This window comes from Ruditapes philippinarum, unplaced genomic scaffold, assembly GCF_026571515.1.
Source record: "Ruditapes philippinarum isolate M1 unplaced genomic scaffold, ASM2657151v2 ctg451_1_1_1_1, whole genome shotgun sequence".
Taxonomy (NCBI): Eukaryota; Metazoa; Mollusca; class Bivalvia; order Venerida; family Veneridae; genus Ruditapes; species Ruditapes philippinarum.
The window spans coordinates 131,448-150,796 of record NW_026857544.1 but is presented as its reverse complement, the minus strand read 5'-3'; the positions used below and the strand labels follow the sequence as shown (position 1 = coordinate 150,796).

The 19,349-nt window shown below is 34.2% G+C and overlaps 1 protein-coding gene across 1 annotated transcript; it reads left to right on the top strand.

Annotated features, from left to right (window-relative positions):
* Positions 1–2,179: 2,179 nt before the first annotated feature.
* Positions 2,180–15,265, top strand: LOC132750118 (uncharacterized). Its single transcript, XM_060740061.1, has 3 exons — positions 2,180–2,546; positions 12,159–12,301; positions 13,261–15,265. Exons 1-3 carry the CDS (start codon positions 2,282–2,284, stop codon positions 14,185–14,187), a joined length of 1,335 nt encoding a protein of 444 aa, XP_060596044.1. The 5' UTR covers positions 2,180–2,281; the 3' UTR covers positions 14,188–15,265.
* Positions 15,266–19,349: the final 4,084 nt, after the last annotated feature.

The following is a 19,349-nucleotide window of genomic DNA, read 5'->3' as shown; positions in this document are numbered from 1 at the left end:
AACCGAGCGCCATATTTATTGCTCCTATCAACAGCTAGTCCTTTCGTGAAGCTTTCTAGTCAGTACGTACACATTGGAGAAAAAAATGCTTTTTTTAATTAATCAACTCTGGAATTGCTATAATATAGTTTTGCTTGTCTGAAATGATATAAATTAGAAACATAAAAGCCCGCTGTTAATTGAAAAACCATTTAAAAACATATCAATAAATTATGCTCTGCAATTTCAATATATATTTTTGTTGCCAATATAAATCAATATGTCACATCGGAACTGAAACTTTCAACTTTTTTATCATTATATATTTAAACATAAAATTTCCTATGATTTATGGTGTTTTATTTTAACGAAAGTCTGGCATTTTAATTGGTTTCCCCAATAGTGTTTCGCTACCTGACAAACATTTTTAGATTTTTATCTTCTTATGTAATTCATGTCCACTTTAAATTTTAAGAATTTAATATGTTAAAGCATATTTGACATTATACCAATATAAATTTTTATCGTGAACTTTAAACGCTTGTGAACACAGGACTGGAGTGAATTCGCCTGTATATACCACACATGTTTTCTCAACTGGACAAGTGCTTGTGGTAATGTTATAAATGTATATGTCAAGTTTTCAAATAAGAAACACTATATTGTTTGCTAAAGAAAAAAATATGAAATAGTTCTAAAGTTTCACTTAGTATGAATCAATTGGCTAGTAAGATCCATCTGTAATTGTGATTAGCGCGTGAATTTAAATGAAAAGGGGTTTTAATCTTAGGACGTATTTTCCAAAAAAAAAAAAGAAAAAAAAAGAAAAAAAAAATAGACTTCGTGAATATAATTAAGTTTTCTGACATATTGTTGATACCTTGTTAATTTGTGTTTTTTGTGAGCACGTATACGGCTCAATAGAATTTGTTCTATGTGATGAATAATGTGACTTTAGTATGGTGATTTTTTATACTTAATAATTATTGTGTGTTTCATTCCCTGAAAAAGACAAATAAACATTTCATTTGTAAATTTGTTTTGTATTGACGTCTTCTCTTAGCTGATAAATTTTTAAGCGCCGGCTTTGGTGATCACTACAGGGCATATCACGCCGGTTATTTTGCAATAGGAACGATCAAACTTACATAGACTATTTGGCTGAAATAACTCTATGACCAGATTGTATTATACACTAAACTTATGATTAATTATGTCAAAATTTGAAGAAGAAATCTCATGAGATATTGTTTCTAAGTTTCTGTAATAAAACACTAACTGTATGACGCTTAAAGTCTTCGGAATGCGCCATAGTCGCCGGAACGACGATTTCCCGTGTTCCACATTGTTTGGCAAATGAACATACATGTATACAGTGAAGTAGGCTTTTCAACTTTCTATAACTATAATTTTTATAGTGGAATTATTTTGTTCATAATTTTATCGGCGGTTTTGTATTTTGTACCTTATTATAAGCCTTAGCTAGAGTGTTGATTTTTTTCGGGGTTATAGTAGGGGTCCAGGGGCAGATAGGGGTGGGGTGTCCAAACACTGATACTGCCACATGTAAAAGCCATATCTATCCGCTGCATCTGCGATGAATGATTCGCCGCCGCAGCTATGGACCCACCGTTTCATACATAATGGATTAAATTCATCCGTCAGATTTGCAAACATACAATTCTGGTGGTATGTCTTTGATTGGGTTGATTAATAGGGGATTAATAGGGGAGACGGACAACACACCCACCCCATCCTGAAGTAATGTTATGTGAGAAAAAAAAACTGGTTATGGTACCGGCTCCCGAATGCTGTAATTTCTGCATGGTTATGCATTGTGAGTCTTAAACGATTTTGAAAAATATATATTCAATTCGGAAACAAAATTAGACACAGGTAGGTTTGCTTGTTAACAAATAGCATATCGCGAAACACTAAACATTTGCGCTTAAATATACAACTTATTGAAATAATTATATTGCATAGATTTACCATTCAATATGAAGAAAAGCAATATTATTTTTTCCATAAAAATCTTTCATAGAAACCTGTACGAGTAAAATGATTTAAACATATTTAATAAAGTACTTGGTGACTCGAATGAAGAATTTGACAGATAAGAGTTCAAACGTATTATGTTTCACCTTGAAACGAAATATGACAAAATTCTGCGAAATCTATGAAATAAAAAGCTTCCTTGTTTTATTCCCCCACTATTTAACCGGACGCCAACATGTAGCCAGCTAAACAGGAGTGTTACGTACACTATAAAGAGAAAGAAGGAAAACATTTATAATCAAGCATGGGATATTTTCTTTATTTTATATTGTTTTCAATATTATTTGGATCAGCTAGATGTATTTGCTACAAATCTACAGAATCTGGATCATACAAAATAGGCGCAACTGAATGTGTCTTATTTTCACTTTCCTATACCAAGCACCAATGGGCAACATGTCTCACTGACACGTATATAGATACTTTCTCGGAAGGATTTCACACATGCCGGAATACATCCTTGACCTGTTGGTATCAGTGCATGCTTGAGGTACATCATCAAGAACAAGGTAATCTATTTTTGATGGAGAAAAAAAAACAAAAACAAAACAACGCGAATTCTGTTATTTGTTTTATTCTCTTTTTAGGTAGTGCATGGGTAAGGAAGTGGTCTCGTTCCAAAGGTCATACGGGACCTTGATTTTTTATGATCTCATTTGAGACTTTTATGAGTATTGGCCGTGGGATCAAACCTATGACCCCTGTACCACCAGTGAGATATTTTGAAATAAAGTAAGTTGTGACATGTAAAAACAACGTAAGAGCGGTTTGATATTTTCGACTTTCATTGTCATTGTTATAATGCTTCTTAAATTCAAGTCTTAACGACTTATTCACCGTTTTTCAAAATCCATTATCATAATTAAACACGGTCGGGTCAAATAATAGGAATGAAACACGAGTCCGGTATTACGAATAAACTTGGGCGTATTATGAATAAACACGGATCCGTAATATTTCAACAACAACAACAACATTTACGTAGCAATTAAGCATTACAATGCTTTTAGCCATAATATTCAATTGACATAAGGTGACAAATTACACGAGAAATCATTAGCAGTCTAATAGTTTCTGCATAGAGAAGCTTACACAATAAATAGACTATTTTGACATCTTTATGTAGGTAAATTTAAATCACGATACAAATATGATAACTATATCAAATTTCTAAACTATTCCTTTATTTATTTGAAAAAATATTTTGATAAGTTTAACAGTTGTCTTGCATTATCTATAGACATCAGTCCATCGAAATTATTAAGAGTTGGCCATCTACAAAAATATGGTTTTAAGTATTTTTTTCTTATTTCTCGATATATTGGGCAGACAAGAAGAAAATGATACTCATCTTCAATCATATTATCTTGGTTGCAAAATTTACATATTCTATTATTTCGTTCTATATTAAGATATCTACCTCTTTCTATTTCTAAATTATGCGAAGATAATCTAAATCTACTTAAGGCAAGCCGAAATTTTCTCTCATTTATTGAATTAAAATAAGTAAGTAAGTAAGTAAATATTTTATTAAAGTGACATGTGCAAACATAAATAATGATGACAATATACAGTTACATAAAGGCATGCACCCGGCCCATCGGGCCTATAAGTCACATAATACTTGTCAAAACAATAAACATGAGAACAATAAGCGAATCAATGGTCATGAGTATAGTAAATATACTGTATACAACAGTACAAGTTAGAGATTTTATTCATTTATGTATAATAATTATAGGATTTAATACCAATTATTAATGTAACATTATGTTTACAGTGAAAGCATACTTTTGACGTACATATCTAGATACTTAGAATTACTTAGTATTACTTGAGATCAGTACAGTATACAATAATATAAAAATGTACATCATTTAAGAACCCGTTAACGTCATTCTGGTATTACTGTCTAGCAAAATGTGATTCAATCAAGAAACATACATCGCCGATATACGATCTCATGCAATAACCAGCCTTATACGAAAAACAAATCTAGCAAGGCCGGGACATGGAATCGAGCAAGTGTGTATTGTATTACTTGTTTTATAAGTGAAGTACTTAAACGAAACGAAAATTCAAGTTCTACACTAGGAAAGTAAACAATATTCAAATATGTTAAATATGTGATAAACGTAACTTCATTCTAGTAGACTAGTAGTCATGACCAGCATGTAAGTGTGTAATATAAAAGTGGTGTTACACATAATTATACTTCACAATATTACAACGTGCTTATATCTATGAAAAAGTAATAATAAGATTCTGAGTAACAGATATACTTTAACAATATCAACTGTATCAAGTACTGGTTGACGAAAACGGCTAATGAAAACATGCAAATTGTAAACTACATCTGTGATACGAGATACACATAAATTGAACATTTATTAAAGTATGCTTTAGCGATAAAATAGTTTCATATCTCATCATAGTACGAATAGTGTCAAATATGAGCGGATCAAACATTTATTTAAATAAATGTTTACTTTATCTTTGGAACAAATTGCTTCTACGTTTCAAATATGCGGCTACCAAGTACTTTGCTAATCTTCTTGGGTGATGTTTTACAATGTTTACAAATTTATCACAGTCTCTCATATCTACATATTGGTCACTTAAAAGGATTTCACTAAGATAACTATGTCGAGTGTCTTGATATAAAGAACAATTCATTACAAAATGCAGTTCATCTTCAACGGAACCAGTATTACACAATTTGCAAAGTCTCTGTTCTGGTGTTTCACCAACATACCGCCCGGCTTCTACACGGAGTGGTAGGATACCGCACCGCAATTGTGCGAGAAGAGAGCGCTCGTTTCGTGGTAAGTTAAGATCCAAATAAGATTCTTTACCAAAATCACTTTTAAATTGTATGTAAGTTCGCAGTTTTGCAACTTGGGTTACTTTTGTAGCCCAGTCAGTTTTGTGGTGTTCAATAATAGAATGTTTAGCTGTTGCTAAATTAATTGGTTGGCGGTTTATAAAGTTATCATTCATTCCAATTTTCGACATAATATCTTTCACTTCGCTACACCAGTTATTTTGACAATGGCTATAGTCCACATTGAAGACTTGTTTTGTTATTCTATTGTCATCGAGCGATACGAGCCTATTCCACATTCGTAACATGTTTAACCATCGCCTGTAGTTGGTGGGAACCCATCCAATGTCACCAGTAATTGCAAGTATAGGTGCAAATCTGTGGACACCAAGATAGTACCTGATCGCACGATGCTGCACATTGTCCATAACTTGGTATTTTCTGTAACCCCACACGCTCGAACAGTAATCCATAATTGGCACAACGCATGAATCAAATAGTTTTTCAAATGTATTAAAACCAAAGTGCTTTAGGTCTCGAACCTTTGCAATAATTTTGCCAAGGGCCCTTCCAGCGCTTTTTGCGAGAATGTCGGCATTTGATGAGAAGTCACCCTTGCAATGGAAAGTTACACCAAGATATTTGTAACTATCTACAAGCTCTAACACGTTTTCACCAATCCTGAATGAAAAGTCTGTGCATGCAGCGCGGCCTCGGCGGAAGTGAACACACTTAGATTTTTCAGTGTTAATGAGTACGCGCCAACGTCTACACCAATCACGTAACGTGTCTAAAATACGTTGTAGATCTTCCTCTGTCTTAGCTATACAAACGATATCATCTGCATACAACAGCATTGAAACCTTTTTACCATTAAGTTCAAAACCAAGGTCAAGGTCATTCACTTCTTTTACAAGGTCATTGGCAAATATTGAGAATAGCGTCGGCGACGCCGTATCACCCTGTTTTACGCCGGTAAGACACGTGAACCAGTCCGTTAGCATGTTGTTTAAGCGTACACTAGCAGTGGAATGTTTGTAAATGCTCTTTATTGATGTATATATTTTACCGTCAATGCCGTTTAGCAACAATTTGTATAACAACATGTCGATATCGATGAAATCAAAGCATTTACGTAGATCAATAAACGCTGTAAATACCGTTGTATTGTTACGTATGATGCCGTTAAGTGAGAACACGTGGTCTTCGCATGATCGATTACGCCTAAACCCGTTTTGCTCGTCTTCAAGGATTTCGTACTCGTCTAAATACCTAGTCAAACGCTTATTAATAAATCCAGTGTAGAGCTTGCTCACGCATGAAAGTAGACTTACTCCTCGGTAGTGTAAGGGGACACGTGGATCTGACAAGGGGTCCTTCAGAATAGGGCAAATGATCGACTTTCTCCAAATTGAGGGTATAATGCCAGTGTCAAACATTAATTGAAACAGTTCTCTCAATGTTGCTATAATAACGGGGCATTTAAGCACAAAGTATGGAATGTCGTCATAGCCGCAGGCAGAACGTGATTTAGCTTTCATTACTAGGTCACTTATCTCCGTTAACGTGATATTGCCGTTAAGCGTTACGTTTACAAAGGGTAATTGATATTGTTTTCTAATAGTAATTTATGCACCTTTGCCCGTCTATAATGCTCACTATCGAATTCGCTATTATCTGTTCCGTTGTATAAACTCTCAAAGTCACGCTTCCATTTTTCAAGAACTTCGTTTTCATTTCGCACAACGTTACCATTTTCGTCTATAATTTCACACGGGATAGATTTATCACTACGTGGACCCAGCTTGTTTATCTTATCCCAGAATTCGTTGGGATTATTTGTCGATATAGTTTCTATTTCAATCGATTTTTCTTTCCTGTACGCGCGTTCTGCTTGACGCAATGATTTATCGAAACTGTCCCTTGCATGTATGTATTCACGCCTCAACGCTGTTTTGACTCGATGGTTATTACAACATTTTAGAAATTCACGTTCCCGCTGACGTAACCGTTGCCACTGTTCTGATAAAGTGTCATTCCAGTACGGCTTTCTAGTTTTGTGACGTTTATTAGTTGACCGAGATTCATATTTTGGCAATTTTCTGTTCATTTCGCCGGTTATGGCTTCACAAAGGTTACTATAAATTGCGTCCATATCACACTGCGTTTCTCGGCAACTTTCAATATTTGAAATACAGTCTATAATTGCTAGTCTCGCGATATCACTATCCATAAAGTCGTCTGGAACAGTTCTCACCTTGTACCGTTGTCGTCTGATCTCCTGACCCGCAGACGTTTGTTGACCCATATTGTGCGAATGTACCGTGTTAAATTCCGTTATAATTGCCGAGTGATCAGGTAATCTTGATCTTTCACCCAATAGCTCGTGTAATCCGCAATTATCTACAACTGTTTGCATTGATAAAACCATAAATGAGATACACTGCGTGAATTGGTCGTGTGGAACACATATATAGTCAACTACCGCTCTACCCTTACAAGAAATCGAGGTCCAATTGTTAGCATGGTACTGATCCGAACATCGACCGTTTAAGACACAAAATTTCGCATCGTTCAAAAATTCAATCAAATCGCGTCCATGTTGATTGACTGATTTGTCCAAGACGTGCCTAGGTGGGATACTGTCAAAATTTCCGATAATATCCGATAATGATCCGATTCGTGCGTTGAAATCTGCTGCTAGGAATATACCGTCACTTTCACTATTAATATATATTTGAGATAATAAGTGAGCGTAAAAACTTTGGGCATCACGACCACGAGTAGAGTTTTCTGGTGGCAAATAATACGAAAATACTATAAAATCGTAGTCTGTATTTTTGTTTACAAATGTTACACCGAGTATTCCGTCAAGCGATTTTTCTATAACAGAAATTTCATATTCCTCATAAAGCCATGATTTAACCAAAAGGCCCACACCTCCAGGCGGCTTCGGTGCATTGACATGTATATCTTGTCTATTGTGCCCAATCCACGTGTAACCTGGCACGAGTAATACATCATTTCCACCTAGATGCGTTTCACATAATGAAATTATATCGCTATTCAAACCATTCACTAAATTAATCCGCAATTCATTATTGTCAGTAGTCCAGCCACACACATTGAGATGGGCAAGACTTATAGACTATATAAAATATGTTTCAAAGTTAAAAGATTGTTTAAACCTGCAGTAAGTAAGTAAACGTTCCGTAATATAAGCAAACACGGATCATGTATTATGAACAAACACGTATCCAGTGTTATGAACAAACACGTGTCCAGTATTATGAACAAACACGTGTCCAGTTTAATGAACAAACACGTGTCCAGTATAATGAACAAACTCTTGTCCATTATTATGAACAAACACGAGTCCGGTGTGCTTTTGTTGACTTTAAAAAAGCTTTCGATGTTGTATATAGAAATGGTTTATGGTTAAAGTTATTAGAATCAGGTGCTTGGACAAAATTTGTTAAAATGTTGTAAAAAATGTATGAAAATGTAAAGAGTTGTGTACGAGTTAATGGTATTTGTTCTGAAAGTTTTGATAGTGTTAAAGGTGTTAAACAATGCGAGCCTTTATCACCGTTATTATTTCTGTTTTTCATAAGTGATATGTATCTATGTATTCTTGACGACACAATAGATTCGTTTTGTTTAGAAGAACTGAAAGTTTTCCTATTACTTTTTGCGGACAACACTGTTTTTATGTCATATGCTTCTGAAGGGCTTCAACGAATATTGGATAATTTACTTGTGTATTGTAACAATTGGGGTATAACAGTTAACATTGAAAACAGTTGCTATGGTTTTTAAAAAGGGAAATTATCCAGAACATTTTGAAGTATTTTATAACACTTGTAAGCTCAATACTGTACGTACTTTTACATATTTAGGTCACAATTAGGTGTAACGCTATCTTCTAACGGATGTTTTTATCAAGCTCAGAAATCATTATCACAACAAGCACAGAGAGCATTGTATTCACTTAAAATTAATTCATTATTCGATGTTGTGTCGTTTAATATTTCTGAAAAGATTTAACTCTTTGATTCGATGGTTTGCTCTATTTTGAATTATGGTTGCGAAGTGTGGGGTTTTCTTTAGGCACCAGATATTGAAAAGGTACATATGAAATTTTTAAAGCAAACTTTTCAAGTTCGAACACAAACATCAAATTTACATTATATGGTGAATTCGGAAGACTTGAACACTATATTTTATGCGTAAGATAAGAATGATTAAATATTGGTTTGAGATAATGTCAACCACAGATTCTCTCATGTATAAATTAATTATGAAGCATGGTTTTAATGGTAATTCAGTAAATAAATGGTCTCAAAATGTTAAGAACATTCTAGATGAAACAAATTTTTCCTACCTATGGAATAATTCATCTGTAACAAATTTACATATTAGATCAATTTATGATCAGTATATTCAACAGTTTTATTCTGAACTTCGTAACTCACCAAAACTAGAAACATATAGTTTGATAAAGACAGATTTTTGTACAGAGAAATATTTATCAAGTATCTCTAATGTTAATCACAGAATTGCATTATCTAGGCTAAGATGGTCCGCTCATAATCTACTTATAAAAGAGGGAAGGCATAGAAATATTGACAGAAGATTTAGAATATGTACAAAATGTAATATGAGTAGCGTTGAAAACGAATATCAATTTTTACTAGTTTGCCCTTTTTATAGAGAAATAAGAAACGCATGTTTGCCGACATATTATTGTCATTGGCCTAATTTGAACAAATCTTGTACTCAGAATAACATTTTAAACAAAACCTCAAGATTTATATATTTACCTAATGTTAAAAGTAATATGAAATGACCATATTGCATTGTTTTCATCATTTTTTTTAAAAATGAGTTTGTATTTATTGATATAGCTTGTTTACTAGCTACTTCCTGCATTGTGTTGATACTGTAAAATAATTTAAAAGAATCATAATGACTAATGTCATTTATTGCCTTATCAATTATTAAATGCAGGTATCATATACAACTGTAACTTTACAATAACATACTTTTCACAATTGTACATTATATCCGTCATACAGTTGTGTGTTGGCGATGAACATTGTATATGTTTATGCCAAATAAAATATTGAATTGAATAAATTGAATTGGTGTGAAGACCTGCATTATGAATAAACGCCGTTTCAGTAAATATTAAATATTAAACGGGCCAAATTTAATGAATATATTAAGGGTATGCACTTTGTACTATTAAATGGCATTAATGGGAAAAAGTCGTGACTCATTTGTTGTCTTCAGTGTTCCCAATTTTTTTTGTAAAAGAAATATAGTCAACCTTAAATCTTAGAAATTAATTACTCAATTAACCTTTAAGAAGCTAGGATTTTTTAAGTTTAATTGAATTTCTTTTACACCAGGGAGGATGGTCTTGTTGTTCTACCTTCTCAAGATCTATTATTCCTAAAGTGCACGCATTATTATTTTCTAAAATTCGGCACATTTTTGTTTATTATTTATTAGTTATCCCTGTGTATATCGGGTTTCTTAAGTTCTTTAAGCTTATAATTCACGTGACTCGTTAGGAAAAATGGGCATATTTTCAAATGGCAGCCTGTTTATTTTGTTGTTTTTTTTCCTCGAGAAAAGCAAAACGTTAACTGCCTTTGGCAGTATAGTGTGTAATTACGCCCATTGCTTTCTCGTTGAGGACACACACATTTCTTTATTCTTTTGGACCACATGCACTTTTTTTACTTGAGAACCATATGTCGGTTTTAACAGAATAGCACAACGTATCAAATTGATGGTTCCATGATCACCGCCGTGTGAACACATCTCCAGTTGTTTCGAAATTCAAAAATTCACCGTGTTCATATTAAAACGTTGAATTCTTCTTCAGCCGGTGCCTGGGGGCGTTGGGGGTGACTTGCAGTTACTACTTTGGCTCATTTTAACCAAGCCTGAAACATTTTCAATTTTGCCGTTTTGATCGTTCTTCAGGGATTGTTTTTCTACTTTTTTGTTATAAGAGCAACCTAGTAGAAATAAAACTTACATGTATTTATCATTTGATCATATGTCACCAATCTTTAAACCGTTACTTCAATTTGCATTGGGTCATAATAATAACATTATATAATTGTTCAATTTTTATTAGCCGCCCCCCCCCCCAGTTTTAATTTACCCTATGATTCAGACATATCTTTATTGCAATGGAATGTTGAGAATGCAACAATCTATTGAATAAATGTTTCTTATGCTACAAGTTTTGGCGTATTGCCCATTGTATACCATGTCAATTAACGATTTTAAAATCAAGTAATCTTTTGTTTTTAATTTAAATTCAACAACAAGATAAGCGATCGATTTCCTCTAACTAATACACAACAATTTTTAACAATAAAATTTGTTTTGTTCTATACATTCTTTACTATGTGTATCATACACAGGGGAACGGCACATGCTATAGGATGGAGACAAATGTTTTTAACCAACTAATTTTTTTTATCTTCCCTTAAAATACCCTTTGAAATTTGAATATAAAGAAAAAACAAGAGCTCACAATCTTCTGTAGAATGCATAGACTATGAATAACCAATTTTAACTTTGTTATTAGTAAATAAAATGATTATTTACTGATGAAAAATAATGGCATTTGAGGGCATAGTAAACAACATGGTTAAGAAGTTTAAATAAGGAAGATGATTAATTTTTGATAAGGTTAGGTATTTTCATTATCACTACACATTCTTGTCCCTCCAATTATGATTTCGCTAATTAACCATAAATATGTAAGATAGTACTTTCTGTGCGCTAAAAAACTTTCCATGATTAGAATAAACCGATTTCACATAGAATATTACTTCTTTCTTTTTTATAAAAAAAATAACTCTCGCAAAATACAAAATACATTAATTTCATTGGCTGGCAAATAGAGCTGACCACTAAATCGCTAGATCTATGTAAACCAAAATCATGCGGTCTACACTACCAATGTTCTCATCTTTATTGAAGAATCAATATGAACTTAATAAGGATCGTACGAATACATAACAAAAATTTGGGCTCGTGCCGTGAGTATCCGATCTTATCGAGGTACGACAACGATTGTTTGAATACGATAAATATAAATCTTGTCACATCACCAAATGACTTACACGTAATAAGAATTAAGTTTGTTTTTGACTTGCCCTCATTAATTATTGATGCCATAATATACTGATGTATGTCTTCGCCTAAAATCAATTAGATTTTACCATCCTAAGCTAGTACCATGAAGTATTGCTTTTTATCTCCCTAGGGGATGTTTATGACGACTGCGCATGTACACCAGATGCTCCGAGAAATGTGACTACACAACCGACTGTCGTGACGTCACCTATCCCGGATTGGTGCTTTAGTCCATCCGGTTCGGATTGTAGCTGGTACAAGGACTGCCTTGAGGTGAGATATATAGAGTATATTTGTAGTAAGTACAACGGCTGCTTTAAGGTGAGATATAGAGTATATTTGTAGTTGGTACAAGGACTGTCTTATATATACAGAGAATATTTGTAGTTCTTTTTTAAGAATGGGCAAACATGCATTAAATTATGTTTATTTCATTACAACAGAGACAAACGGTTTAATATAGATTTGCACAAATTCATTTCGATAGATGACTAACCTTTTTATAATGCTATTAATCAAGCAGCAAAAATATAAGATTTGGCAAGATTGATTTAACCCCTGTTGATAAAACTAGTATTACAAGTCAGTATTATGATATTCAATTATTTAGACTGTCAATGTAAGATTTATACAATACAAACGAATGATATATTTTAATTGGCATTAAACTACATATAGCATTTAAGCATTGATATAAAACATAGCTAAAGTGTAAAACATTTTTCCAATCACTGATTCATGAATACAATCATAACAAAAATGTTTCAGAGCAGTTGTTAACAAATTGTCTTCATATAGATATAACAATATACAAGATATTGCTGAGAGGAGATAATTTTTTTTAATCAGGGATGTATATTATAAAAAAAATGCGAAATTTGCCTGGCAAATAATGACTTAATCTATTCATGTGTATCATAAGTATAACTTATATAAATCCAGTAATGAGGACCATTAAAATATCGTTTGTTGACATTCAAGCTCAAAATAAATAGATAAAAATTAAATCAGATAGTTCTAATTTGATTATCACAAAACATTCGAGAAAAATAACAGAACATGTGTTTACCATAACATACTTTTTACCTTTCATTTTCTGATTTTAGAGAACTAGCTTATCATCACGCAATCTTGTGAAACGAAAAAAGAAAAAAAAAGAAATAGTAATTATCAACTAAATTCAATATGAAGCTGCATCAGTGCTATACATGTATATATATTCCCTTTTTTAGAAACGTTATCCATGTCAAGACGAGGACAATTCAGATGCTATGGATTACGCTGAGAAATTTTGTAATTTGTACCACGATCATCACCGGAAGTTTTACACGATGGTGCAGCAATGGATAGATGCTGTACGCAAATGCCTACAAGTCAAGCTTGTACCCATTTTAAGACCTTTTGTAAAGGCAAATTGTGAAAGCATCAAACAAACGGCTCTATATTCTTATTCCGGTTGCTATCTTCATCCAGATGAAGGAAAGCCATCCATCTGTACCATTGGTCTCTTTAACTGGGCGCGTATTTTTTGGACTGTAAAGGGTACGATAGTTCAAGACGCGACGGCAATCTTAAAACAGATGCTAGATGTTGTTAGCTCATCATGTGATTTAGACATTCTGCCAATTGGCAATGAGAAAATACAGATGAAGTTTCAAATAGCTAAAGATACGGCAATGGAAAAATTAGACAAATTTGCAGAAAATATTGCCGATCAAATAGCAACCAAGATGGGTTGGTACAGAAAAGGGGTACTTTATTTCGGATTTCCAACAAGTGTGAAGTCGAACGATGATATACCGGCCGTAAATCTCGTTTACAATAATTTGCTGATTGCTCCAAAGTCAAAATTTGACCTCAACACCGAAGACGCCCACGAAACTAATGTGTCAGCCGAGGCGATTAGCGTCGCTAAAGGCATAGAAAATGGCTACGTACGCTTAGAAACTGGAATCGGGATGACGCTCACAGAACTCGCGCTTTGCATCGATTACGACTGTACAAAAAAATCTTTTGTAGTAAAGCCAGCGCCACCAGAGAAAAAAGACGGATCTGGTCTAAAAGCTCCGACCATGATCACCATTGTATGTGTTACAACGTTTGGTATAGTTTTCATAGTGATTTGTGGTGTTGTAATACCAAAACTGCGCAAGAGTTAAACCACTCACCATGACAAATACATCAAGTGCTGAGATACTGGAACTTGTTTATGTGTTATTTATTTTTTGTTTTTTTTTAGTTGTTGTTTTTTATGTCCATATATACTCTAGGGGCGGGAACATTTAGAATTGCCCTTGTTCGTCCGTCTGTACGTGAGTCCATGAGTCCTTGTAGCACTTAAAGTGTTTGAGCTAGATATAACAAACATAACAGGAATGTTGACCAGCATGTGGAGTTGTGTGCCTGGGTTTTACGTGTGCATTGATTCAGATTTATCAGAGTTTTTGTCCTGTACTTAGTATAAATTTGCAATTTTCATCTTGTGTCGCGCGTAGTTCAAAAAGTATTTGACATATAGTCATGCAACTTTACAGGAATGTTTGTAAGCATGTGAAGCTGTGCACCTGGGGGTTTGCTTGTAGATGTATTCAGCATTTGCAGATTTTTTACCATTGACTTTGTAAAAATATGCAATTTTTAACTTGTGTCGCACTTGGCCAAAAAGTATTTGACCTAGGGTCAAGATACCTTACAGAAATGTTGGTCAGCATGAAAAACTGTGCACCTTGGGATTCTATGGTGGATTTATTCAGCCACCGTATAGTTGTTGGGAAGCCTGTCAAACATTTTTACTGGACTAGTTGCCTTTCTTTCCGCAATGAACTGATAACTGTTTTTTTTCGAGGTACATTACGAATGAACTTAAAAAGGATTTCATGACCAATCACAACGAAAGTATTTTGGACTGTCCGGGTCGCACGATTCACATCCCAACGCTCTACCTATTGTGCTAACCGGAAGTTTTTATGAGTATACGATTTGTGTGGTTTTGTTTGTGTACCTATTCGTGTATGTTTATTGGATATTGTTAAAATACATTTCTAGGAAATTGTTTAACCCTTACCATGGACTTGTCCATCTTTCAATATAGACAAAACCATTAAAAATTGTTGCAAATAACGAACAGTGCTTACCACGGATGTGTTGCCTGATTTTAATCAGCACTGGTTGCATTGGTAAAATATAGACGGCAACTAGGAGTTAAACATTGACCAAGGGAAATAATTATATCTAGTTTTTTTTATGAACTACATTTCTGTCTGTGGCACAACTCTAGGACAATACACGTGATTGACCTAAAAGTGATAAAATCAAGAAGTATGGGTAAGGAATTCAGAGACAGAAATATTTATATTTGTTCGTGTTTTTGAATTATCGTCTTATCATTTTTAAATAAATTTTGCCCAAAACTATCAAAGATATTGCCTTGAAAATTCAAATATAAATATATGTCAATTGAAGAAGCACTGTTACCAACAATTGGCACTGAACGAACGGCAATGTTTTTAACATTCTTCATAAGCCTTTTATTTTTGTCTAGAGCACATTCATGATACCATAATTACTTCAACTATCTATCTTTATTACAAACATTAATCAATCTACTCTGTAACACATGTACTCTTCGAACAAGCAAAAATCTTAAAGGGGATTGCCCGTGCAACATGGCTTTTGTTAAAATTTGGAACAATTTTCAAAAGCTTTGTTGTAATGTTTAGATACATTGTACAAAAACAAAATGTGTGACACAAAGTTGGACAGAACAAAGTCTTTGAACAAAACAATGTTCGACAAAAAGGAAAGATGATATGCAACATTAGAAAAATAACCATATTAATTAAATTCACACCACGGTGCGAACTTAAAGCCTCCATACGTAAAACGTATTGTTTTATATAACACAGTGACGTAATGTGAAACCAAGTCGATTCAAATGTTATGCCTTATCGGATAGTCTACGTTATGACTTATATGACTTATTACATAAGTAATTATGTGGAACATGTAAATATACGTTATGACTAATATTACAGAAGTAATTATGTGGAACATGTAAATATACGTTATGACTAATATTACATAAGTAATTATGTGGAACATGTAAATATACGTTATGAATAATATTACAGAAGTAATTATGTGGAACATGTAAATATACGTTATGACTAATATTACATAAGTAATTATGTGGAACATGTAAATATACGTTATGACTTATATTACAGAAGTAATTATGTGGAACATGTAAATATACGTTATGACTTATATTACATAAGTAATTATGTGGAACATGTAAATATACGTTATGACTTATATTACAGAAGTAATTATGTGGAACATGTAAATATCAAAATGCTCGATATGCTGTTAAATAACAACAGCATAGTATAATTACAAAGATAGGCGAAAATAAAACAAACAAAACAAAAAAGGAAATAAAAAACTATCCTTTTTACGAATCTTGATTATACCGAAATTTATCACTGTTAAATAACCTCCAAAATCAAAAGAGACATAAAGAAAAGAAAGCTGAATTACCAAAATTATCATAATTATCCAAGTACATACCTCAATTTTATCTATCGGAATTTATATCGAATGACACTGTTATAAAAAATAGAGCTGGTTCACTAAATTGTTATTAATAAAAAGAGCCTGAAAGGATGAGTCTCTTCACAAAAGGTAAAAGTTAATACGCCGCCCCATAGAGAAGTCAAAACAAGCTATGTACCTCCCTAGTCCCTAGAGTATTTAATACAAGCCACCTCAGTAAATATGCCGTTAACTCATTTCGGAATCCACTTCTCTGAAACTACATGTCCTAGAGTTGAGATGTTTGGAATGTTGCAATGCTTAAACGAATACACAGGCAAACTTTTCATTTCTTCCTTTCATCAGTAAATGTCCTCAAAATGATGCACTAGGCAGTCACAGTAGTCGCAAAACTTTTCTCCTTATAAAGAATAATTAGTGGTTTCCTAACTTGACCCATGTGTGTCAGGTTAGAGCTTTAAGATTTCACAATAGTTGCCACAGTAGCTCTGGAAACGTTAATGAACATGTCAAATGAATGACTTAGACTTGTTTTGTTCATACACTAATATCCGCAATATCTGTAATAACTTCAAGGGTTTGATCAAATGACATGACTTTTTTTGGTGATTATGTCGGCGTCTAAATTTCGTTCAACATATATAGATATATATATATACGCTTCAAACCCAAAATATATAGAAAGTATACAGAAATTCATGCTGGGACTTTTAAAGTCATTTTAGCGCGATTTGAGTACATAAGATCATTCTAATATTTTTGTCATTAATTTGCCCGAGTATCCCTTTAATAGACGTACAATAGTTATATAAATCATGCCCATCAGAAAGATCAAAACTAGCCTCGCCCCAGGGTCCCTTTTATAACATTGAAATGTATAGATAAGGAAACATACTGTAAATGTTTTCTTAATTATCGCTCTATTACGTTACAAATAATGCATATCTGAAGCTACAGTCTCACTTACATTCCGACAGAGTCCCGGTAGACGTCCAGGGTGATCTGGGAACGACCGGGTACGACCGGGAACAACCGGAGTAAATCCGTAACTCTGCCGGCAACGTCCTGGATGATCCGGGATGATCCGGGAACATCCGGCATTCGACCCCGGATGGAATAAAATATTTAATATCACCGGGGTGGTCCGGGATGATCCGGGAAGTTATAGCTTTGCCGGCTTCATCCTTAGCCCTTAGTTATACCAGGGAAGCACCGTAGCTCTGCCGGCACAAACCCGGGATGATCCGGGGTATGATATAGCCGGTAGAGCCCCGGTATATGCCGGCAGAGCCCCGGTAACTACAGACAGAGCCCCGGAGGATAAAGGTAGAGCTACGGTTGATCCTGGTAGAGCCCCGGCAAAGCCCGGATCATTTCAAAAGAAAACGACAATTTGCGATGATTGCACTTGTTTGTATTCAAACCCTTAATTCCCATTTTCCTTCTATCCAGGATGGCATAAGGATTTTTCAGAAAATCACCATGAATTACTATTCTGGAACAATACTAGTAGATATTATATTAAATAAAAATTATGTATCAATGTTATCATTTTCGGGCGTTTTCAATCCACCGGGGTTCTACCGGGGCTCTGCCTGGATCGTCCTGGGCTCTGCCTGGATCGACCGGGGCTCTGCCTGGGTCAATCGGGGCTCTTCCGGCGTCATTCGGGAACGAACGGGGAAGCACCGGCATGAACCGTAGCTTCACCTGGGCTCTGCCTGGATGATCTGGAGCGCATCCTGGGTGGTTAGTTGGGAACTTTCTTAGTGCTGCCGGGGTAAGTGTGACCGCAACAATAATTTCACCCCGGATCATCATCCCGGTAACTTACCGGGATGGTCCTGGGCTCTGCCGGGAGTAAGTGAGACCGCAGCTTGACATATAACATCGTTTAGTAGACCTTAATGAAACAGAAAATTACACGAATCATGGCTGTAGGATAAAGAATGATCCACCCCAATGTAACCACAGGACCTACCTCTATATTGGAATATAAGAACAACGATCGATAAGGAAGGGCGACATTCAATGAAAGCACCCCCACGGGCATAAACAGAAGAGAGCACAAGGGCGAAGCACGGACAGGGGCGTTATTTCAAACACTTCAATATAGGAAATCATAAGAATTATGACCTTGTTGTTTTTAGTAAAACACTCATGATAAATCAGACAGGAATACAATTTTTCTTAATTTATGGAGGACACACGTGTGTTTTATAAAGTTTAAATAATAATGGTTTTAGAGCATGTTAGATGCACACCACATGAGGAAAGTAGTACTGAATGTGATTTTATTTGTTATTATGTAAAATGAAAACAAAATACTATTTTGAATTCCTTACTGTAACCGTACTAATTGTCAAAAGCAACGTTCAGGTAATTGATCTAAGTAAAGTACATTAAGGAAATAAGGAGAAAACCATTTCTGGGGCATAATTGTTGTTCTTTAATTATCACCAGTCACATCACATATGACAACGCTCATAAATCAGTTGATAATTTTATTAGATATGATTATAATTGACAAACAAATACAAGTATCTGGATACATATTGAAGCATTATAACTTTTTGTTTGAAGTTCTAACAAATATTTATTGTCTGTCCTATATTCGAAATAAGACGGAGATGCGAAAACATGACAACGTGTACGTTTATTGTTATACATTACTGACCTGAGACATTTGAATATTAAGTAAACAAACCATGCGAATTTTAATGTATGGCACAACAATATGTGTTAAATTAAGTTATATTACTTGCAT

What these genes read in the sequence shown, in the direction of transcription:
- LOC132750118 (XM_060740061.1), top strand. Translation starts at nt 2,282, where the DNA reads ATGGGATATTTTCTTTATTTTATATTGTTTTCAATATTATTTGGATCA. An exon ending in GGTACATCATCAAGAACAAG is followed by an intron (nt 2,547 to 12,158) that starts GTAATCTATTTT and finishes TTATCTCCCTAG; the next exon opens with GGGATGTTTATGACGACTGC. An exon ending in GGTACAAGGACTGCCTTGAG is followed by an intron (nt 12,302 to 13,260) that starts GTGAGATATATA and finishes TCCCTTTTTTAG; the next exon opens with AAACGTTATCCATGTCAAGA.